At 44.1% G+C, this 24,940-nt stretch overlaps 1 protein-coding gene across 2 annotated transcripts in view; it reads right to left on the bottom strand.

The window, feature by feature from the left end:
* The window catches only part of ache (acetylcholinesterase), a 52,008-nt gene that overhangs the window by 16,680 nt on the left and 10,388 nt on the right, over positions 1–24,940 (bottom strand). For both annotated transcript variants that reach the window (XR_004558883.1, XM_034164195.1), the window contains exons 2-4: positions 3,427–3,924; positions 2,997–3,220; positions 961–1,221 (exon numbers count right to left, since the gene is read on the bottom strand). Coding sequence is in view for 1 of the 2 variants with exons in the window: in XM_034164195.1 (XP_034020086.1) it covers positions 961–1,221; positions 2,997–3,220; positions 3,427–3,853 (912 nt within the window). In the remaining variant the exon portion in view is untranslated. The remainder of the gene's footprint in view (positions 1–960; positions 1,222–2,996; positions 3,221–3,426; positions 3,925–24,940) is intronic.

Genomic DNA, 24,940 nt, shown 5'->3' on the forward strand with positions numbered 1-24,940 from the left:
TAGTTGTGATTAATACGTGCCATTCATTAACATGTCTGCTTTCAGATGTAGCCAAATGCATCCTCCCAAAAGAAAGAGAAAAACAATCATTGCATACTTGTAGGCCTCCAGGCTTTAGTATTTTTTCCATTGTCGTTGGGCTCAGTAAAGCTAAATATTATCATCCGCAAATCCTCCTAAACGCCAGTGGGACAGGGTCCTACGACAGATCAAACAGACTGTGACTGGGGGGATTACAGATCAAGTAATCAGAGTAACAACAAAAGCTAAGGGTCCTGTCCCACTGGCGTTTAGGAGGATTTGCGCATGAAATGAGGAGACAAAAGCTGAGCGTCCGCAACAAAGGTGGGCGGAAATGACAAATGTCCCGGGGTGGATCAGCGAATACAAGAGGAAGAAAAGCGGATATAACAGGGAACAGAAGCGAAGGCGACCGCGGAGGCGCCCCCATGAGGGGCACAGCAGCCATGATGCACTCGCTTCATCCGTGCCCACTCTGTCTGCATGCGCGACATACCATTTGCGACCGTGATGTGGCCGTGCTGGGCACGCGTCATATCTGTTTTGCACGCTGTCCCGGTCCGCCGCCAAGCCGCGCCAACCCGTCGGTTGCGGATATCAGCGGATGACAGGGGATATGCGGCACGTTGGTTGTGTATGTCCTGCGTATGTCTTCAGTATGTGTTCAGGCAGTGATGCGGATCTCATCCGCAGCAGGATTTTTGAGCCGCTCAAAAATCCTAGCTGCGGACATGCGTGCCTCTGCGGATGATCACGGACGTGTTCGGATTGCGGCCGACTCATACAGGAATGTTACATGGTTATTGCGGTTGTTTGGCGGATGTGGGCCACATTTGTGCGCATTCCATCCGCAAATCCTCCTAAACGCCAGTGGGACAGGGCCCTAAAACAGATCAAACAGACTGTGACTGGGGGGATTACAGATCGAGTTCAGATTACCTGCCACTCCTGGTCAATGAGCTCTTGTGGAGTTTTATTCCGAAGGCAGTCCACGAGCTCCGTATCATTTCCCCCATTGCAGCCCACCAGTTTTCCCAGCAGCATGGCTCGCCTGCGACCCTCAGCTGGGCTGACTGTGGCCCAGGGACAGTTTGGGACCCCACTCTGAAGGATAGCTCTGGTGAAGGTTGGCCTGCTGTCCGGAGACAACAAGTGGAATCCTACAGAAGCCCCACCTGCACTCTCACCAAAGATGGTCACCTGTGCGTATTTGGGGAAAAAATGCCTGAGTCCCAAAATCAGACTGACTGTGTTTTTGAGAGTATGTATCAGACTGTATTCTGTAGTGTGAAGCAGATGAATGTCTAGGACTTCCCATGGAAGGGAAGCAGGTCTGACACAGATTACTTTTCCAGCCAATTTACAGCTGGATGGACTGGGACAATTTTTTTTATTATATACATTTTTTATTATATAAAATACAACTTACACTGCATCCAGAAAGTATTCACAGTGCTTCACTTTTTCTATTTTGTTATGTGAAAAAAATGAATTTACTCCAAAATGGAGTTAATTTTTTTCCCTCAAGATTCTACTCACAACACTCCACAATGACAAGATGGATAACGTTTTTTTTTTTATTATAATTATTTTTGCAAATTTATATATAAAAAACTAAGAAATCACATGTACATAAGTATTCACACCCTTTGCTCAATACTTTGTTGATGCACCTTTGGCAGCATTTACAGCCTCAAGTCTTCTTGAATATGATGCCACAAGCTTGGTGCACCTATCTTTGGACAGTTTTGCTCATTCCTCTCTGCAGCATCTCTCAAGCTCCATCAGGTTGGATGTGGAGCGTCGGTGCACAGACATTTTCAGATCTCTCCAGAGATGTTCGATCAGATTCAGGTCTGGGCTCTGGCTGGACCACTCAAGGACATTCACAGAGTTGTCCTGAAATCACGCCTTTGATATCTTAGCTGTGTGCTTAGGGTCATTGTCCTGCTGAAAGATAAACAGTCACTCCAGTCTGAGGTTAAGAGCGCTCTGGAGCAGGTTTTCATCCAGGATGTCTCTGTACATTGACTAGGTGATGAGCGTTCCTCCAAACATGACGCCTGGCATTCACACCAAGAGTTCAATCTTTGTCTCATCAGACCAGAGAATTTTGTTTCTCATGGTCTGAGAGTCCTTCGGGTGCCTTTTGTCAAACTCCAGGTGGGCTGCCATGTGCCTTTTACTAAGAAGTGGCTTCTGTCTGTCCACTCTACCATACAGGGCTGATTGGTGGATTGCTGCAGAGGCTGTTGTTCTCTCTTCACAGAGGAATCCTGGCGCTCTGACAGAGTGACCATCAGGTTCACCTCCCTGATTAAGGTCCTTCTCTCCCGGTCGCTCAGTTTAGAAGGGCGGTGAGCTTTCGGAAGAGTCCTTGTGGATCCGTACTTCTTCCATTTACAGATAATGGAGGCCACTGTGTTCACTGGGACCTTCAAAGCAGCAGAAATGTTTCTGTACCCTTCCCCAGATTTGTGCCTCAAGACAATCCTGTCTCGGAGGTCTACAGACAATTCCTTTGACTTCATGCTTGTTTTGTGCTCTGTCAACTGTGGGACCTTATATGTAGACAGCTGTGTGTCTTTCCAAATCATGTCCAATCAACTGAAATCACCCTTCATGGCAAAGGCTGTGAATACTTACGTACATACGATGTTTTTTGTTTTTTTTTAGTAAGTTTGCAAAATCTCAAAAAACCTTTTTCACAGTCATTATGGGGTATTGTGTGTAGAACTCTGAGGAAAAAAATTATTTAATCCGATTTGGAATAAGGCTGTAACATAACAAAATGTGAAAAAAGTACAGTGGTGGAAACTTTCTGGATGCAGTGTGTCTTGTCCATGACCACAAAAAGGTAGCGTGAGTGGGAATGAAGCTTAAGTCTACATATTGGCAGCCCAGCTCCTTGTCCTCTGAGGTAGCTAATGTTCACAACAGAGAAAAACAGGCAGATTTAAAAGTCAGAAAATAACCTGTTTGGGATTTCCACCAAAGGCATAGATGTTGTCCTGGACCCACTGCAGCGCCATCCTCTGGTCAAGCAGGCCGACATTTCCAGGAGCCTCAGATGAGCCATGCAGAGCGAGGAAACCGAAGGCACCAATCCGGTAATTCATGGAAACAACAATGACTGTCTCAGTGTGGGCGAGATAGCGACCGTCATACACGTCCAATGAAGAAGACCCGCTATAGAACCCTGGAAATGATAAACGTCAATTTACGGGATTAAATCAAAATATAATTACCAGTAACATTACTGTTCCAGCACTAGTGTGATTAATGTATCTTTTACATTCGATTAAGTAAAGTTAAAAATTTCCCAATAGAAATAATAGACCTGAACTCTGCCGTATTTGGTTTTTGCTGCTTACTAAAGGTTCATTTGTATTTGGGCCCAAGTACCTCCACCGTAGATCCACACCATGACTGTAAGGTTGTGCGGTCTGGGTGAGGAGGGCACCCACACGTTCAAGTACAGGCAGTCTTCACTCATCTCCCTGTTGGGGTTCCACATCTCGATGCCCTGGAAACCTGGAAATGATGTATCCACAAACTGGTAGCACGCTTTGGGGTAGGTGATGGCCTCATAGACCCCCGACCACTGCCGCTTAGGCTCAGCAGGACGGAACCGCCGCTTTCCCACTGGAGGCTCAGCGAAGGGGATGCCCAAAAAAGCGATGACATAACTTCGGTCCGGCAATAGCAGACGGGTCCCACGAACTCGACCAGAACGTATCTGAACAATGTGGTCTGACTCGCTCTGAGAGGAGCACGTGGAGGTCAGAAGTGAAAGGACAGTCAGAGAGAGGAGAAGGACAGAGGTCTTCATACTGAAGGCAAAGAAGGTCTGTCTAGTTGGAACTCTGGTCGTGATTTACTCTCAGTCACGGAGGGCAGGGTCTGGAGAGACAGAGAGAAACAGTGATGTGATTATAGCAGAGGAGCGTGACAGAGAACAGATTGAAGGAGGGGGATAAATCAAATGAGATGAGAGAGGAAGGCTGTAAGTATGGATGACTGTGGAGATTCTCAGGCATCCAGGTCATGGTATCCAAGTAGTCATTGAAGACGGTTCACTCTTCTTCTAGAAACGTTTAATCAGTTTTCTAGATTTCGACACACAGACGGGTATCAGGTATTGCGAAGACCTGGTGTCCGCCCATCTGTCTGTCTGTGTTCAGCATAAGTCCAGTTCTATTACTGCCAGTCTTCAAATTCACAGGGAACATTCTTGGGACACAGACCTTGGACAAGTTCAAAGATGGCTAACCTTGACATATTTTAAAAGGTTGAAAAAAAAAAAAATCAGATTCTGTTTGAATCTGTTCCACTTTGTTTTGAGTGGCGGGGAATGACAGCCAATCAGAATAGAGCTGTACCATGAAGTCAGTGGCTGGTCTTTCAAATCTGCTTTGCTTTGTGTTTATATGCATGTCTCTCATATATTATGTTGTACGCTAACTTCCGCTAACTCAAAGCAAACTTCCAATTTGTCTCAATGCCAGCAAATGCACAGAGGGGGATCTACAAATATTCCTTGATTTGCATAACTTCCACTTTTGTCAAAAGCTCATGTACACACACACGCAAAGCCTCCTGCAGATGCTGTTAAAATGTAAATATTGTTTTTGATTGAATGATTAATAGAGGAGCTTTATTGAACATGTACAAATTGTATGTAAGACAACAGGATCTTAATTAAACAACTGAAAATTATAAAGAACACAAGGCTCATATGGCCGAGGGTATTTTAGCATTGCATTATATTATAATGTCCATAGATTTAGGGTGCTTGCTGTGCATTTTATGAACACACATCCCTGACACCAGTGCTCGACAAAAGGTCTTCACTTAGTTATATGACGTGGGGAAATTTGTCTTGTGCTGGCCATCTCATGAGGCAACTGGCTGCAGATACCTAAAATAATTCAATCATTTTTCCTCTGGTTGCTCTGTCTGTATTAATCCAAATTGATTTGCACCTTGATTCCCTTTGGACTTTACTGGACAGATAAAGTATTATATTTAGTATAATAGGGTTCTCACCAGCGTAGTTGAGCATAGGGGACCCCTATGCTGTGATTTGGGCCCCTATACTGTGACTTAACCAGCATAGGGGGGCTTTTCTGATTTGTTTTGGATTTGTTTTTTTAAAGAACCTACCTGATAATCATGACAGAAAAAAAAAAAAATCAGTATCATCCCATGCCTAGTATACAGATTGGTAAATTACAGTGTACACTTTTCAAAACTGCATTTTGTTAAAACAATTAATACATTTTGTAGTTCAACTCGATGGGTGAGGTATAAACGTCCAGGGTAGAGAGAGCTGTGCATGCGCAGTAGAGCTCATTTTGACCAGTAGTTCATTTCAACAGGGCACCGGCTTTCACCAAGGGCAACATCCACACCTTGTATGTTGGATACAGATTAGGGAAATTATTTCTTTGTGATTCACTGATACCATATCCATGGTTTGATGTGGCCTTGGAATTATACCTCGACCTGGTGTCCCACTGCCAACTGATTGACACTGAGGGGAGATGATGGTCTAGTGGTTAAAGCGTTGGGCTTGAGACCAGAGGATCCTCAGTTCAAGTCCCAGCCTGACTGGAAAATCACTAAGGGCCCTGGGCAAGGTCCTTAATCCCCTAGTTGCTCCCGTTGTGTAGTGAGTACTGTTGTGTGGGCCGCTGAAGAGGAGGTACTGCTGGCCCACTACCACCAGATGGCGCCCTGCTTGGAGTGCGGGCTTCAAGCACAAGAGGGCGTCGGAGCCACTTATCAGCACCAGCTGTCACTCGTCCAACTCCTCACCATATAAGCCGGACTGCAACTCCACCTCCTCGCCGAGAAATCAGCTACCGTTCCAGGTAATTTTCTCTGCTGTGATTATCGTTGTCTAAAAACAGTGGTCTGTGTGCAGCCGTGTTCCTGCGGGCTCTATCGGAGGTTGGATTGGCGGACAGTGAGAGGACGATGTTCTTCGCCTCTCACTCCATCCAGGAAGGAGACCAACAGGAGCTGCACGGGTGACATTGTATCTGGAGGTGGAGGTTCTCCCTCCCGGAGGAACTAAGCTTTACACGATTGCTGGGTGTGTATTCACACACCCACCATTAACTGTTTCTGTTTTCTGCCAGCAGTACCGGGTCTGACTGCTGAAGACAGTGGCCACCTGGGGCGCAGGGCTTGGCGGCTCCGGTGTTCTTCAGATCCGTTGGTGGTGGAAGCTGTGTGGGATCTGGCTCTTCTCTCGCCAGACGTCTTCTATCTTCGAGCCTGCCCACACGTCACCTTGTGTATAATTCACAATCCATATTATTGTTATTGTCTGTATTTCGTTGTGCGATTCACAACATTAAATTGTTACTTTTGGCTTATCCATTGTCCGTTCATTAACGCCCCCTGTTGTGGGTCCATGTCACGACACCTCCCCAACAAGTACCTTGTATGGCAGCACCCTCACATCGGGGTGAATGTGAGGTATTTGTTGTGTGTTGGGGGGTGTGGCTGGATATTTTGGTGTTCTTTTCTTTTCTTTGCTCTCCAGGTGGCATGAGAACTGATTTGTCTGTGGAGAAGGTGCTGGCTGAAGAATCCTTCACCCTCATCAACATCATGTGTAGCACCTGTGAATGGTGCTCACATGCAACCTTAAAGACTTTCAGCTGAAGCAGATAATTGGATGGCGTTCTGCATTTAAGTCATGTGTGATTCGGGCAGAACTGCTGGGAACTCGACCTTGTGATGTTCGTTTGTGAGACGCTGAGGACCGCGCCTGGGTTTGACACATCGAGCCCGTGAAGCAAGGAAGGGTGAGGGACACATGCTGTCAGCACACATCAAATGTGATTAAGTGTTTGACTAATTGTTGATAGTAACTTGGTATTTTGTTACGCAGTATACTTGAATTGTGATGAGGATTGTGCAGCTCGCTTCTCACTGCTATGGCATGCGGACAAGTGGTCCTCCACCTGTTGTGAGAAGCTGCTTATTTGCATAGAGCTTAAAATACAGACCTGTATGTGTTGCTGATAGTGTGTGTCTTTTGAAGGATGTTGGTTGTGGCTGCTAACTTACCTCACCTCTTCTATGCTTCGCAGAGAGTCGGTTTGTCGTGTCCACCTGGGGGTTGTTTGGCGGTGGTAGTGGGTCCAAGAGCGCCGGGCTTCGATCCTTTTGGGCGCTGGAGAGCGTGCCAGCCTTCATTCCACCAGAAGAACGCTATTTTGGTTTTTTTACACTTTTTATGCACCAGTGGGTGAATAAATATATTGTTTTTGGAACCGCTTTTCTGGTTATTTGTAGCGCTGGGTCCCGTCTGACACAGGTCCGCTCCTCAACCCGCGTCGACACATAACAGTAGTTCCCGGCCATTCCATAATGGACCCAGCGGCAGAGGCGGTTCCTTTTGCCGAAAAAGTTCTAGAACACTTGGAGAAAATATGGGAGCAATTACAGCTTCTCGCAAACCAAATTAAACAAACAGACGCCCGTGTTACGGAGCTTGCAGCGCAAGCCGTTCTGCTTCCTGCTGCTCCAGCTGCGGCACCATCGATACTGGTGCAGATAACTCCGTCTCCCAGAGATGCAGTGTCCGAACTGATTGTTTGTCGTCCGGAGCCTTATGCGGGAGACGTTGAAGCCTGTGCTTCGTTTTTGATGCAATGTTCTCTGGTTTCTGCTCAGTCAGGTTGGAACGCCTCAGCTGTACGAGGAATGTTTGTAGACGGGTTAAATGAGTCATTAAAAGACGAGCCGGCAGTCCGTGACGAGCCAAACGATTTAGATGTGCTAATATCGTTGGTGATTCGTCTAGATGATCGGATGAAGGAGCGTCGACGCGAGAGAGGACGCCCATCAGAGCGGGTTTTTCGTCTCGGGGCTTTCCCCGACACAGATCTGGGCCGCCTCTTCTTCGCCCCACTGAGGCTCCTCCGACGGGACCACTGGCTCCTCCTGTTGACGAGCCCATGCAGCTCGGATGAGCAGAGAGTACTGTATTGCCCCGACATAGAAACGTCAAGAAAAATAATGGTGACGTATCTCCAGGTGTTCTGGGACAGGCAAAATAACACACATAAAAAAAAAAAAAAAAAAATCTAGTACGGGTTAATGTTTTGTTTTCTTTAAATAGGGGTTATAATTTGTTTGGGGAGTCAGAGGCGTGTCTGGTGGAGTGAATGTTAGGCGGTTAGAAGCCCGTCTGGGCTCACTTAATTGTTAATTTTTATGTGTTTTTAGGTATTTTCTGTTTGGGTTGTTGGGTCGTTTTATTTTGTTGTTTTTTATTTCCCTGCATCCCTAACCCCAACCTCACTTGCCCCAAGACCGTTTGTCTTGTGGGTTGTGGGGTGGTGCAGGTTGGTCACGCTGAGCATTCTCAGAAGACCTCTGCACCTAGGGGGGGGGGGGGTGTCAGGGGCGTTTTTCTTGGTTTGGTTAGGGCCCGGTTCCACTCCAGCCTTGGTGAGTCTTTGTACCGTTCGTCATTGGTGTTGCCGGGGTGTGGTGCAGCGGAGACATACCTCAGTCGGAGGGGTGGGCCGATCTGTTGCCGTTCGTCATTTCGGTAGTTCCACCCCTCCCGAGAGGCTGGGGTATGGTCGAGTTGGGGCACCGGACATATTTCCGGTTCCCTGTTGCGCCTTGGGGTTGGGGCTGGGTTAGTTTTTCCTGTTCCCTTCCCCGGCTTAATGTTTTGAGCCGTTCGCCAAAATTGAGCCGCCGAGGGGCTCTGGGAGGGACCTGGGGTCTTTCGGGGTGCCGGGAAGGGTAACAGGGTTTACGGTCGTTTATATCCCCCCGGGGTTGTTTTTGGTAGTCCTCCAGGGGTTGAGTTTTGATTTTGTTCTGTTTCCTTCCGGGTTCCACCTCCAAGGTTGATGGGACGGTCCTCTGGGGGGGAATTGGCTTGGGGCCAACTAGCCAAGTGTGGCCGGGTCTGGGGTTCCGGGGTACCCCAGGATGGTACGGTCCTCTGGGGGGTGCCGTTTGCTCCATGTATACCTGGGGACCTGTGTGGGATTCTGGTTCTGGCTGTTCCTCCTGGAACTGGCGGTAAAGGCCTTCTGGGGGGGTTGGGCTCTGCAGGTCGTTCTGGGGGGGTTGTTTGTTATTTTTCTTTTATGCATTTATGTTTGTATTGTGTTTGTGGGGCTGTGTTGGGTTTTTGCGTTTGGGAGTTTTTCTTTTCTTCCCGGGGTTTGATGGGACGGTCCCCTGGGGAGGTTTTGGGTGGGTTTTGTGTTTTTTTTCTGTGTGTTGGATTGTACTGGGGAATGTTTTGGGGCTTTTGTTGATGCCAGCCGGCCTTCCAGCTGCGATGCCCTGTCCTGCTGTCTGTGGTGGACCTTGGGAGCGTGGTGCTGTCTGCTTCCTGGCGAGGACCCCGGAGGGAGGTGCTGTTCTCGGACCTGGTCTGTTCGGTCGCCGGGAGGCTTCCCGTTAAAGGGGGGGTACTGTTGTGTGTTGGGGGGTGTGGCTGGATATTTTGGTGTTCTTTTCTTTTCTTTGCTCTCCAGGTGGCATGAGAACTGATTTGTCTGTGGAGAAGGTGCTGGCTGAAGAATCCTTCACCCTCATCAACATCATGTGTAGCACCTGTGAATGGTGCTCACATGCAACCTTAAAGACTTTCAGCTGAAGCAGATAATTGGATGGCGTTCTGCATTTAAGTCATGTGTGATTCGGGCAGAACTGCCGGGAACTCGACCTTGTGATGTTCGTTTGTGAGACGCTGAGGACCGCGCCTGGGTTTGACACATCGAGCCCATGAAGCAAGGAAGGGTGAGGGACACATGCTGTCAGCACACATCAAAGGTGATTAAGTGTTTGACTAATTGTTGATAGTAACTTGGTATTTTGTTACGCAGTATACTTGAATTGTGATGAGGATTGTGCAGCTCGCTTCTCACTGCTGTGGCATGCGGACAAGTGGTCCTCCACCTGTTGTGAGAAGCTGCTTATTTGCATAGAGCTTAAAATACAGACCTGTATGTGTTGCTGATAGTGTGTGTCTTTTGAAGGATGTTGGTTGTGGCTGCTAACTTACCTCACCTCTTCTATGCTTCGCAGAGAGTCGGTTTGTCGTGTCCACCTGGGGGGTGTTTGGCGGTGGTAGTGGGTCCAGGAGCGCCGGGCTTCGATCCTTTTGGGCGCTGGAGAGCGTGCCAGCCTTCACTCCACCAGAAGGACGCTATTTTGTTTTTTTTTTACACTTTTTATGCACCAGTGGGTGAATAAATATATTGTTTTTGGAACCGCTTTTCTGGTTATTTGTAGCGCTGGGTTCCGTCTGACGCAGGTCCGCTCCTCAACCCGCGTCGACACATAACAGTATTATTTGTAAAGCTCTTTGAGCATCTCATGCAGATTGAAAAGCGCTATATAAATGCAGTCCATTTACCATTGATTATGTATGTTTTTTGGTGCAAAGAACAGGGTATACTCAATTCTGAGAATGGGCGCAATCTGCCCTGCACCCCGATCGCAGATAAGCAGTTGAAGAGTGGGGGCAATCTGTGGCAAAAGTAGCATTGTAGAACAATGTGAGCAATCGGAAAAATTTAAAACATGTTGAAAAAAGTTTGCGAAGTCGGGGCGCATGATTAGGTTTGATTATGATTCACAAAACATGAATAACTGGATGGAATTTGTGCAGATAGTGGGCAATACACATCTTTTACTTCAATTTTACAGATGGCCCAAATTCCTCATTTTTGGAATAGAAAGACAAATTTGAGAAATATAAAAAAAAAGGTGAAAAAAGGGAGTGGGAGCATGTCTTAATATGAATCCCTGTCACCGCATTTAATCCATAGAGGCTCCAATCTGAAATAATTTGTAACAATTTAGAAACATGCCTGAGATTAACACAATTTCCCACATAATAAGTACAAGAGAGCTGAAGTGACTAATTTAACTCCTGTGATAGTGACGGCTCTGTATAAGTAAACACAATTCAGCTGGTATGAAATGATTTGGCCCATTTTATCTTATCAGCAGGAATGTTTTCATACACGCTAATCGGAGACAAGTAGCTGTCAGAAGTAGAAGGTGACTTTCAACATTTGCGTGACAGATGCATATGCTACAGTTGGGGAAAAAAGTCAGAAATCAGGTCATTGCTGAAGACCATGAACAATGGATCAGAGGGTTTAATTTCGACAAGCAAATCCCCCACTTCTGAAGGTTTTCCCAGATACACAGAGGTCCTGTGCAGGTTATCAGCAGACAGTAAACTGAACAGAGATGTGGAGGCAGGCTGTGCCTTCCCAGAAAAGACTTATTAAATATTCAACAGAACACCACCAACAGCACACCCACCCCATGTGGTCCAGATCTACAGGAGAGACAAACGTCACAGCTGCAGTGTAACACAAACACACACACATTACCCATTTCACCAAAAATTATTATTTTTTATTTTTCATGTTCAGTCCTTTGAATCAGACCAACCTCTTAAACAAGCATCTAAAACACATTACAGGTATTTTTTAAATAATTATAATAATAAGATAAAAGCAACAATGAAACTGATTAAAAAAGTCCCTTTGGCTGCTCTCTCCTAATTCAACACGTGCATAAAGAATTAGATCAAACAATGACATGACTTATTCCATAAACATAATGGAAAAAAATAACGTGGAACAAGATATAAACTTTTACAAAATATAACCATAAAAACAATAATCAAAGCATCCATATGAAATTTTAATGGATTCTTTAACCATTTCCCACGCCTCCACCAGGTTTCATTAAAATTAGTTTGTGAGTAGTTCCACAATCAAAACAATGCTAGTAATCACACAGAATAGTACCATATTTTCTGGAGAATAAATTGCATTTTTGTAAACTAGCACAGCTTGGGAGATCCTACGATATAAATCATGCATTTGTTACTACTACTGTAGTAATATTTATAAGACTTTCCGAGGAACCAAAACACTAAATAAAATATAATAGATCACTAAAACAATGCACAAAATTCCCAAATTAAAGAGCTGATAATGCAACTTCAAATGGCAATCAAATTTCAATCTAGTGTTTTATGCTCCATTTACACATAAAGACACAAGTCACAAATGCCACGAATGCTGATTACGAATGTGATGATTTGGGCAGAGGCGTCAGGTCTCTTCAGGAACTGTCGCGACCTGTTACCATGTGTTACGATTAATGACGCGTGGTGGTGGCAAATTATTATGAACCATTACACACGGCCAATAATAATATTCAACCCAACAGTGCAACATTCCTTACAATCTGTCAGGAATGTTGTGAATTTGGTGAATTGTCTCCACACACACCCCATATTCATCCTACTATCAGCTGCTGAACAATTCAAATCGCTCCAAATTGCTTCTCAACATCCAGATGAATCCACAGGAGAAGAACTTGCCTGATTGCTTGCTTAGACACAACAGCATGTGGAACACCTGCAGAAGCGTCCTGAGGAGCATCAGCAGGAACAGCACTTGGCGTCACTGTCCTTCTTCGGCAAAATGCATCAATGAAACTGAATGCGGTGCAGCAGGGTTTTCATTGTGCACATGTGAGAGAAGTGATTCATAGTGGCGCGCAGTGAAATGTGACACCGCGTTACAATTCGTGTCAAAACTTGACAGTTTCTGTGTCAATTCGTAACAACGAGTCACTATAGTATGAGCTCCAAGAACCATCACAGGAACTACTACGAATGCTGTCACGCTCTATTAAGGATCACCACTAATCAACCTGTATCAACACGCTCAGTTACAAACTCCACAACATGAGGGTGGTGTGTGACATTCATGGAAGATTTTTTGACAGCCAAAAGCATGTTCCATGAATATCATACACCTACACGCACTGTTAAGAAACCTATTCAGATGTGTTAAGTCACATTAAGAATGTCAGGAATGTGCCACGAATGACAGAAAAATGACATTCATAAAGCGTCCTGCCTATGTGTAAACGCAGCATTAGCCCAGTCTGAAAATACATTTTTGGCCACGAGACCCAAATCATTATTTGGACCTAGACCAAAATGTTTGCGCACGCATGCACACATGATCTGACTGCTGACCTGTGATCCCGATTCTGGTTCCTGATCTTTGAACCTGCTGTTTGAAAGTATACTGTATATGGTTGTTTGTTGGCCCACACCTTGACTTTCACCAAGTTTCATTAAAACTGGTTGATTTGTTTTTGCATATTCCTGCAAGCAATCCCAAAACCTTCTTTATAATAAAAACATGAAGTTTACTTGCACTGCGCTCGAGCTTCATAAATCAGTACATGTACATAAATTAAAGGTCCCAGCCAAACCCAAATTTTATTTAATCTTAATTAAACTATTCCATGTACAAAAAAGTACAAATGAATAACTCTGATTGCCAACTGTACTGTACTTGCTTAAAATAGTGTTTCCGCATTTCCAGCGTAAACCAGTAAAGGGTTCCCTTCATCTATTTTAGCATGCAGACATGTTTTTGGCCCCTCACAACTGTACAGCAGATACAGGGACAGGTGTACACAAAAGGCTTACTATAAAAAGGCTTTGACAGTTTTACTTTGGGCCCTTTTTATAGTTACAAATATTGCCACAGTTGAATGGATTAGTTTGCCACATGGAATCATGTGCCAAACATGCATCACTTCACAGTAAAATACCGTTGTAAGCACAGGATTGTATGCAAACTATAGGGAAAGAATTTCAAGCCTGTTAACAGAACTAAATTTAAATTTTTCCATGTTAAACAGTGGAACATTGTCGGCATTTTGCCAGTGTGTCATTATGTCATGCAATATCAGGGCATGTGCAGAGGTCTAACCACACATCGTTGGAAGCTACGCTGCATTAAACTGGATACTTTGCACCAGTGCTGAAAAAATATTTCTGAATTTTTATAAGGTTTTTTGCATGACTGGTGACCCAAAGCAAAAAGGGACAAGCCAAAAGAACTTACTTTATCAGCAATAATGTTAGCAGTTTACTGTCACACACTGATGATAAAAATGTATCTCAATTTCAATTTATTTAATTTATATAGCGCCAAATCACAATGGAGTTGCTTCAAGGCACGTCATGCAAGTAAGCTCTAACCTTACCAACCCCTTATCTTTGGTTAACATTACTGCAAAACGTGCTTTGGACATACTCATTGCAGTTCCAAGGTTCAAATGACACAGCCTCCACATTTCATTGCATACAATGGAAATTGAATTTGACATTATGAAGTTACATGAACGTTTGGAAGAGCCTATCCAGATGGCCTTCAACTCGTGCCTATCAGGTCTGGAAGATAGTTCAGGCTGGACACAAATGCAGGACTCTGACAACAGGCTCTGTATGTAAAAACAATTTACTGAAACAGTAAACAGGGTCCGGTACACAGAAAGGCAGTCCAACAGCAATAACAAAACCAGGAACATCAGGCAAAGGCGTGGTCGAGGAAACAAGCAGGTGGTCAAAAAACATGAAGCAGACCGAACAAGAAAACAAGATACAGAGCTGGAGAGAAGGCACTAGGCGCATCAATCTGGCGAGGGAGTAAAGCAAAACGAGGAGCTTAAATACACCCAGGTGATGAGGTGCAGATTGAGAGCAGGTGTGCATGGAATACACCAGAATGAGGGTGTGGCCAGAGAGAGGGAAACACCCACCACCAAGAGCCAGCAGAGACAGATAAGAGACCCAAAGAGGAAAAACTCCAACAAGAGAACAAACAAAACAGAAAACAACTGAAAAAAACACAAAGCCAAGAAATAAAAGCAGACAAAACTCAATTCCTGACAGTGCCTCCTAAAAATCTTCTTCCACATTCTGAGGGAGGTCAGGGAAATGGAAGCATACTGGCCCATGCCATGTTCAAAACCTCCATTGCTGATGAAGCTACTTTGAGCTGTGGCCAGATGGTTGTCAGTGTTTGTCATGGTGGCAACCAAAGAAACTACTGATGGATACTGTGGTAAGGGAAGCTGTCAGACTGAAGGAGACCTTTCATGCCTGGTTGGCACAGAGGTCTCTGGATTCAGCAGACAGCTACTGACAGGCCAGAAGGACTGCAGCCTCAGTAGTGGTTGAGGCAAAAACTCAGTTGTTGGAGGGGTTTGGAGAAGTCATGGAGAATGCCAGTCAGTCAACCTCAAAGCGGTTCATCTCAGAAAAGGGAAGCAGTTCTTAGCCAGTCTGTATTCAGCAGGAGAGGAGAGCTGCTAAACTGGACTGAGGATATTGTTAGGCGGTGAAAAAAAAACACTGAGGATCCCATGCCCTCTGTTAAGGAGGCAGGGATGGAAGACTCAGGCGGAACGGGTGCCATCGCCCAAGCGGACGTCACAGAGGTAGTCAAAAAAAAAAAAGAAAAAAAAAAAAAAAAAAAAAAGCTCTTTCTCGGTGGCAAGTCACCGGGGCGGATTAGAGTCCTTCTGGGATGCTCAAGTCTATGTTGTTGGGCTGTAATGGCTGACATGCTTATACAACCCCTGGCAATAATTATGGAATCACCGGCCTCGGAGGATGTTCATTCAGTTGTTTAATTTTGTAGAAAAAAAGCAGATCACAGACATGACACAAAACTAAAGTCATTTCAAATGGCAACTTTCTGGCTTTAAGAAACACTATAAGAAATCAGAAAAAAAAATTGTTGCAGGCAGTAACGGTTACTTTTTTAGACCAAGCAGAGGGAAAAAATATGGACTCACTCAATTCTGAGGAATAAATTATGGAATCACCCTGTAAATTTTCATCCCCAAAACTAACACCTGCATCAAATCAGATCTGCTCGTTAGTCTGCATCTAAAAAGGAGTGATCACACCTTGGAGAGCTGTTGCACCAAGTGGACTGACATGAATCATGGCTCCAACACGAGAGATGTCAACTGAAACAAAGGAGAGGATTATCAAACTCTTAAAAGAGGGTAAATCATCACGCAATGTTGCAAAAGATGTTGGTTGTTCACAGTCAGCTGTGTCTAAACTCTGGACCAAATACAAACAACATGGGAAGGTTGTTAAAGGCAAACATACTGGTAGACCAAGGAAGACATCAAAGCGTCAAGACAGAAAACTTAAAGCAATGAATGGGAGGAAACTGGAGTCAACATCTGTGACCGAACCGTAAGAAACCTCCTAAAGGAAATGGGATTTACATACAGAAAAGCTAAACAAAAGCCATCATTAACACCTAAACAGAAAAAAACAAGGTTACAATGGGCTAAGGAAAAGCAATTGTGGATTGTGGATGACTGGATGAAAGTCATATTCAGTGATGAATCTCGAATCTGCATTGGGCAAGGTGATGATGCTGGAACTTTTGTTTGGTGCCGTTCCAATGAGATTTATAAAGATGACTGTCTGAAGAGAACATGTAAATTTCCACAGTCATTGATGATATGGGGCTGCATGTCAGGTAAAGGCACTGGGGAGATGGCTGTCATTACATCATCAATAAATGCACAAGTTTATGTTGATATTTTGGGCACTTTTCTTATCCCATCAATTGAAAGGATGTTTGGGGATGATGAAATCATTTTTCAAGATAATAATGCATCTTGCCATAGAGCAAAAACTGTGAAAACATTCCTTGCAAAAAGACACATAGGGTCAATGTCATGGCCTGCAAATAGTCCGGATCTTAATCCAATTTAAAATCTTTGGTGGAAGTTGAAGAAAATGGTCCATGACAAGGCTCCAACCTGCAAAGCTGATCTGGCAACAGCAATCAGAGAAAGTTGGAGCCAGATTGATGAAGAGTACTGTTTGTCACTCATTAAGTCCATGCCTCAGAGACTGCAAGCTGTTATAAAAGCCAGAGGTGGTGCAACAAAATACTAGTGATGTGTTGGAGCGTTCTTTTGTTTTTGATGATTCCATAATTTTTCCTCAGAATTGAGTGATTCCATATTTTTTTCCCTCTGCTTGGTCTAAAAAAGTAACCGTTACTGACTGCCACAATTTTTTTTCCTGATTTTTTTATAGTGTTTCTTAAAGCCAGAAAGTTGCCATTTGAAAAGACTTTAGTTTTGTGTCATGTCTGTGATCTGCTTATTTTCTACAAAATTAAACAACTGAATGAACATCCTCCGAGGCCGGTGATTCCATAATTTTTGCCAGGGGTTGTACAATGTTGCATGGAAGTCACAGACAGTACCTCTGGATTATCAAACTTGGGTGGTGGTCCTCATCTTTCAAAAAGGTGACTGTGTTTCAGTTACAGAGGAATCACACTACTCAGCCTCCCTGGAAAAGCTTATGCCAGGGTATTAGAGAGGAGACTTAAACTGTTAGTCAAACCTCACATTCAGGAAGAGCATGTTGGGTTTTCTCCTGGAATGGGGGACCAGCTATTAGAAGAGTCTTGGGAGTATGACCAACAAGATTACATGTGTTTTGTGAATTTGGAAAAGGTGCATGACAAGATCCATCAAGGTATCCTGTGGGGGGTGCTGCCCAAATATGGGCTACTGGATTCGCTGTGGTGACTGATGTTTAACGGATGCTGTACTGCACTGTTAAGGAGAAGGAGCTGAGCCAAAAGGTGAGACTCTCAATTAACCAGCCGATTTGCGCACCTATCCTCACCTATGGTCATGAATTTTGGGAAATGACCAAAAGAATAAGGTGACAGATACAAGATTCCTCCATCTGGTATCTGGACTTCCACTCCAGGACAGGGTGAAAAGCTCAACTATCCGGAAGGGACTCTGAGTAGAGCCGCTGCTTCTTTAAATCAAAAGGGGCCAGCTCAGATGGTTGGGACATCTGGTCATCTTCCCAGGGAGGTCTTCCAAGCACTTACAACCCTGGTATGAACACTCTAAGGGTTTGCCCTCCCACAGCACCATGCAGTGTCCCGTAGTGCTTCTAGCCATGCCAGACATAAGGGCCCCTTCACACATAACACGAAACGACGCAGAAACTGGAAGAAAATCCGTGAACCAAACATGAAATGGGGAACCACGAAACATTCCACCTGCAGTTGTGAGGGATGCATGGTCGCACAGGCATGCACGACACACCGGCAACAGTTTTGTGCACGCGCGTGCAAGAACACAGTGTGAGCCACTGGAGCATGTGGAACCACATCGCACAGCTGATGTGGAGAAAAAGGAAAAAAACAGCTGGAACACGTGGAAACACATCGCGCACTGCTATGGAGAAACAAAAAATAAAAAAATACATGCCACCTGTGGGATTCAAACCTGCAATTTGCAAAAGCTCTGATTAACAGACAGAAACTTTACCACTGCACTACCATTGCTGTCCTATAACATAAGCGGAAAATGCCTAAAATAAACAAGGCGATAAATGTATTTTTTTTTTTTAAGAAATTAGACGATGTAGATGAAGAGGAAGTCTTTAATTCCGGTGATGAAAGAGCCGAAATAATTGAGAAAACGCGGAGGTGTTTTTAATTTGCCACCTTGCCTGCACGGTCACGTCCAGCTGACAGACTGCAGTCAGCTGGCAGGTGCTGTATGTCCACAGCAAAGCATATAAGCAAAGCAACTGGACTCTGGGACCTTCAGCCACAGCTGACAATGTTGGATTCATGGTGTGTGTGTGTGTGTGTGTGTGTGTGTGTGTGTGTGTTGGTGGGGGGGGCGTATAACAACGACACACTCCACACGCCATTTGTGTGTGTGTGGGGGGGGGGGGGGGGGGGGGGTCGGCACTGTTACACCCATGTGTGTTGCTAGGTGGTGTCACACTCGTGTTGCACTTTGACAATTTTCACAGACCGGTCAAATGTGATCGCCTGCTGTCTACTATCATACCAGGAACGCGAACAGCCCCGCCTTTTCTAAGTGTGCAGCAAGCGGTGGTGGATGCTCATGTGCACCACCTGGAATTTGCCCGACACCTGCCAAGAGGGGGATGGAATGAGCATGCGCAGGGCATTCGCTGTCTTTCGGCTGCTTGTGTGCGCAAATATTATGGCGACAGGTGTATGAGGTGTTTGAAGCGGCTCCGATTTTTCACGAACGTCATGCAATTCCTCCTTTGTGCGCTAGTCAGCTTCGACTGTGTTATGTGTGAATGGGCCCTAAGGGCAGTCAGGTGAGAAGATTGGCCTAACACCCAGCACTACAATGCACCGTGACACGAATTGAGTTTATAACTTCTACAAGACACCAGTATGCTTTAATCACAGCATAGCAGCATCATTCAACACTTAAACTTATGATATATTAATTTGTATTGTAGACATCCCGCTCTATGCATAAAAACATCTGTTGAATATAAACAGTTTACTGAGCGCATCCTACAAATTTTGATGCACACGTGCATCAAAATGTATGTGTATGATACGACAGATTGCATACATGGAGATAGCTGTTCTTACTGCCCGTTCCCATTAAATAGGTTTAATAAAAATAGTGCATTAATTATTTCAGAATTACACCCATTTATATAGACAGTGCCTCCATTTTCAGACACCAGACACAAGGCAAAATGATGAAGTCAAGTTACACACAAAATCAAGGAAACGGAAGTGCAGCATTCACACACATCAAAATATCGCCCATCAAATTATATTGCTGTATCTGTGTGCATGTGTGTGAGGGACAGAGAAAGGTTACATTGCTAAAATAGATTCTTTATTCAACTGAGAGGGAGCATGTTCAGAAATAGGATCAATACATGCATGTGCGTACACGCATGCACACACGCACACAGCTGTCCTCTGTCCCTTACAGTGCCTCCAAGATAATCCAGCTGCCATGACAACTATACGTTGTAAACTATAAACAACAGCCTCGAACCTGGCAGGTGTGTGGCGTTCCTGGAAAGGCAGCTCGGGCATTCACGTGGTCAATTTGTTTGCAAACATGAACTAAAGGGAAGTTCATTGGACCAGACAGGATACTGTGTAGTACCCAGATAATAAACAGCACGGGTCACAGGTTTACATACACTAGTCATTAATTCACAAAGGCTGCTGGTAAAAAAAATTACAGATGTTCTTTTGTGGTACTCTGATAGCAGGATGTGGAAATCAGACCCAAACGTTCCTCTGTGTGATGACTGGGCAGTTCTGATATCTCTGAGTAGGGGGCATAGCCACAGATAAAAGTGCAGCATTATTTATGATAATTCATGAGCTTTGTGAAAGTGCTTGGGGTTTACACAGACACACACAGCATATTATGCAGTTTACTGAATTAACAGGCACTTTTTGAATTTGGCATGATATGTTTGTATCAAAAAAAAAAGTGCGTTGGGGGGGGGATACAACAGCCAGGATGAGCGCTTGTCAAAAGTATAGCGTGCTACAGTCACAGTCATTCTTCTGTGACTCAGCCCAGTCTCTGCCTGCATGCAGTGTAATAATCACACAATTGGTCTCTGCATGTGTTCATGCAAACACTAAAGTGAATTGTTCCAAATGGAATTAGGGCTGCAGCTATCGTTATCTTAGTGAGTATTCTATTGATTATGCTGTATAAACTGTTTTTACTGACTACGTTTACATGCAGCCAATAACCCTTTCATAACCGGAATATTAGCAATAACCCAGTTGCGTATGGCCATGTAAACACCCGCAAAAACCCGAATATGCTCATATTCCGGTTTTTAAAAACCCGAATATGACCCCTGGGTTACTCCTTTTCGAACCCGAATATCAGGTCATATAAACGCGCATCGGGATATCCCCATAGAAAGGAATATTATTTTGTGTTCTGCGCTTGTCCTATCCGCAAGGAATCTTGGTCTTTTGAGTACGGCAACTACTTGTATGCGGCGCGCGCAACCCACCGGACACCACAGAAGCAGAGGTAAACAAGCATGGGGAAATCCAGACATGGCAGCACAGCACCTCGCATTTGGAGCGAGGAGGAAACCGAGTACTTCATTAGTATCATGAAAGACATGAATATAATGTCTTTTATTGACGGTAGAAAGTACCAAGATAGCGACATTTACAAGAAGGTGGCTGAAAAGTTATGCAAAGCAGGATTTGCACGAACGCCAGACCAAATCAAGCACTGGTGGAAGACCTGTGTCGCTGTTTAGATGGGGATATTCCTAATGATACCAATGACCATGTATGCAGGAGTAACTCTGTCTGCTTAAGCATGTAAACGGGTTATTCCTAATGATTCAGAAACCGGAATATTTACCTTATCCCGAATATTAACGGCATGAAAACGTAGCCACTGTCTTTCAGATGTGAAATTATACTGTATTTCTTGTCTTTCTGATGCCTGATTCTTTTTTCCCCTCTTTGTTTAAGGTGCAGCTCCATGAAGAGATGGGTGTGGTATTTGTGCTGGAGACCCTCCTGTCCTGTGCACCAACAGTGTTTCCTGTATATTCATTTTGTGAATTGTTCTGTAATTTATGTTTGTAGCATGGCCCAAGCACAGGGTCACCCCTTTGAGTCTGGTCTGCTTGAGGTTTCTTCCTCAGAGGGAGTTTTTCCTTACCACTGCTGATCTGGGGGTTAGTAAGGTTAGACCTTACTTGTGTGGGGCGCCTTGAGGCAATTCTGTTGTGATTTGGCACCATATAAATGAAAATAAATTGAAAGTGAAAATTCTGGCGATTAATCGAGTAATTGGATAAAAAGTACTTTTGCGCTTTTAAACATCAATAGTCCAGGGCTCTCCCTAAGCAATAGCACAATGTCGCAGCACAAAAGTCTTGACATTTTGCTGAAATGGCGATGGGAAGTGGCTTTCTGTTTTGGTTTTTTAACCATTTTTAAGTTTTTCTTTTTTTAAAGGTTGGTGGACCAGGTCCCTGCGTGATTTTGCTTTAATCCCTTTTTCTCTGCGATTCAACAGATGCATTTCAGCAGGAGGTTCAACATGCAAGCCTTGAAGTCAGTTTTTTTTATTTTTTTTATTTTAGTTACAGTGTTTGTGAAGCGTTGCCCAAAGCAAAACACTTAGTGCGAGTCTGAGCAAAACAAAGAAGAAAGACTGAACTTTTGCTGAGAGGATCTTTTTTCAGAAATCTCCATTACCGTGGATGTGTTCACACAGGTACAGGTCTACACACATCTTTAGCCATGAATTGACATTTTTGTACAAAATGGATAACACAGCACAATTACACTGAATGTGAAACTGCAACAGTCATCTGAGAGGTTGAGAAAGGGTCATTTTATATATATATATATATATATATAAATAAGGATTAAACAACTCAAAGCCATGCATTATACGGTTTGAATGCACGACGCGGAGTCTGAAACACCACGACTCGAAGTGGAGTGGTGTTTCAGACTCCGCGAAGTGCATTCAAACCGTATAATGCATGGCTTCGAGTTGTTTAATCCGCTTATACCATGGTCCCACACAGTGAGCTAACACACAAATATTTAAGTTAACAGAACTTGATAAAAATGTGTGAGTATTTGGGACTATTTTATGTTTTGTCTCTGATGCGCTTACGGAGTCTGTGGGCTCGAACCGCAGCGGGCCACTCACACCGCCCCTCCTCTCTGCTGTGTCGCGTTGTGACAAACTCTGGCAAACAGGTCCAGAAACTACGCTCGCTGTTTTGATGCGGAGCGCTCAGCCGCCCGCAAGGATAGAACCGTTCTCTTCTTCTTTCCCGTCTTCAGTCTTGTCCAGTTCTTCCGATGTTAAATCACTACACCATTGCTTTTGCTGTTCTTCTCATCTGCTCTCCTCCTCTTTCCATTCCTCAAACGTTTTATTTTGGCCAACAATATTAAAATTCACTTGGAAATCCATGTTTTATCGCGTTTTTGTCATTCACTTGTCAAAACACAGCTGATCTGCACCAACTGATTTGTGCGTTGCTATGGTGACGACCAGAGCAGAGTGATTATAACAGTGACTTAACTCGCCGAACTACGTGTGCGTATACACGAAAATAATGCACGCCAGTTAGACATGGAATTCTCACTGACCACGATATATATATATATATATATATATATATATAAATAAATAAAATAAATCATTAATTAATTATGTTATGTTAGACATCGTTATCAGAGCTTTCGACTTTAGAGTTTGACGTGAATATTTGTTTCTTAAATATGGCCATAATTTCTGCAAAACTTTTATTTTCTATAGGTACAACGTATCCAGCACTGCGATACAGTAACAACAGGTCAAGAAAGGTAGCAAAATGGTTCTCTCCCTGAACAGCCACATCGTTAAACCGAGCATGGAGGTCACAGACAAGTTCTAGTGGGTAAGGAAATAGCAGAATAGGGTAGAGGATGACTGAGTGTCAGGGCCTGGGACTGGGGAGGAAGAAAGTGTGTCACTTCTCAAATTAGACTGAGGAATTTGTGTGTGAAGTTCACAGGAGGATTAGTTTCACTGAGCGGGGGAACATGTCATATGTCCAAGGATGAAGTACTTAATGGAAAAATAAATTTGTTACCAAAATACATGGGTATGATTCTGAGAGCTCCAGAGAGGCCTTTCTCACTGATGCAAAAAGACATCTAATCCCACTGATGGCAGAGAAAAGGGAAAAAAATTAAAATAAAACAACTTTGAGAAGTCTGAAATCAAGTAAACAATTAATATATTACAAATATTTAAAGTTTGCATTACATTATGTTAGGAAGCTAGTTAGAATCAAAAAAGAAAAAAAGCATGTTAACGTTGCTTTTGTCTTCTGATGAGCTCTAGCATTATATGCTAGCTATAGCTGGCAAACAAACTTTAGACTGCCTTGCAGTTAATGTTAAACTGTACAGTGGTTCTTCACCACAGTGGAAACAACAGCTGAGAAGGTCAATACATGACCCGGACATACTGCCAGGTTTTTAAATTAGCATTTTCTATCTATACTCTCCCATCATTTTCACATTTGGGGCTTTAAATAGTAAAATGTTCCCTTGCAAGTGCACTGGAATCAGTTTTGAGCTTTGCCAAAATTTTTAAGCCTAACTCAAATAATATTGTCAATATGAACCCAAACAAATTTTGTACTCACTGACCTTGTGACCTAAATATCAAGAAAATCAGGTCACTATGATGATTACCTCCCCCCCCCCCCCCAAACTGGAACTACCCATGTGCAAAGTTTGGTATAAGGCACCTTGACACTTGCATGAATTTGAGCCCCACACTGCAGAGAAATTCGCTGTGCCAATGCGTCCCGCTTTATGCCACTCTATATAAAATAATCACTTCATAGCCGGTGATGTATTTGCTCTCAGAATGATGAAACCATTCTCTCATCGGTCCCAGAATCACAGAAAAATTTTCTACAGCTGCAGGTTGTCTCATGCGCGTCGCGTGGCAGAGAACGCATTTGGAATCTTGTCTCAAAGGTAATTATGTATAATATATATATGAGGTCTGTGAGAAAAGTATCCGACCTTTTTATTTTATGCAAAATGTTGGTTGCATCATTCGCCTGTGGACAGGCTTTGAGTGAGCACTGGTCCACCCCTCTTGTCGTCGTTTCATTGCGAGGAAATGGCGGAATGATTTGGGCTTTTTTTCCATCAGAAGTTGGGACATGCCTATCTCGGCTTTCAGTGCTTACCAGTCGAGTGAGTATAAGAGAAATTGTGGAGAGCTGGGCATGTCCCAACTTGTCCTTTAACACTCCGAAACGGAGGTGTTCCTTTGTCTCGCTTCATCAGCGAATCAGTGACGCGCGAAGCCTCCGCGCGGCTTTCCATGACAAAATCTCTTGTTAAAAGTGAAATCTGCCAGAAAATGGCTGATGTCCAGCTCTTGTGATAACCAGAGAAATTGCACACGACGGTCCCGGCTCCACACAGCGATCCGTTTAGAAATGATGTGGTGGTTTCTGCCTCTCGATAGCGGCTCGGAGCGCGGAGCGCGGGGCGCCGTGCACCATTGTGGGCCGTCCTTAAAGCTGTAGTAACACTCCTTATTCTCTGTGAAGCCCTAAAATTTTCACCGAAAGCCAGATAAATTTTTCGAATGGTTTCCAGCTACCTGTCTCTAA

This window comes from Thalassophryne amazonica, chromosome 23 (genome assembly GCF_902500255.1).
Source record: "Thalassophryne amazonica chromosome 23, fThaAma1.1, whole genome shotgun sequence".
Taxonomy (NCBI): Eukaryota; Metazoa; Chordata; class Actinopteri; order Batrachoidiformes; family Batrachoididae; genus Thalassophryne; species Thalassophryne amazonica.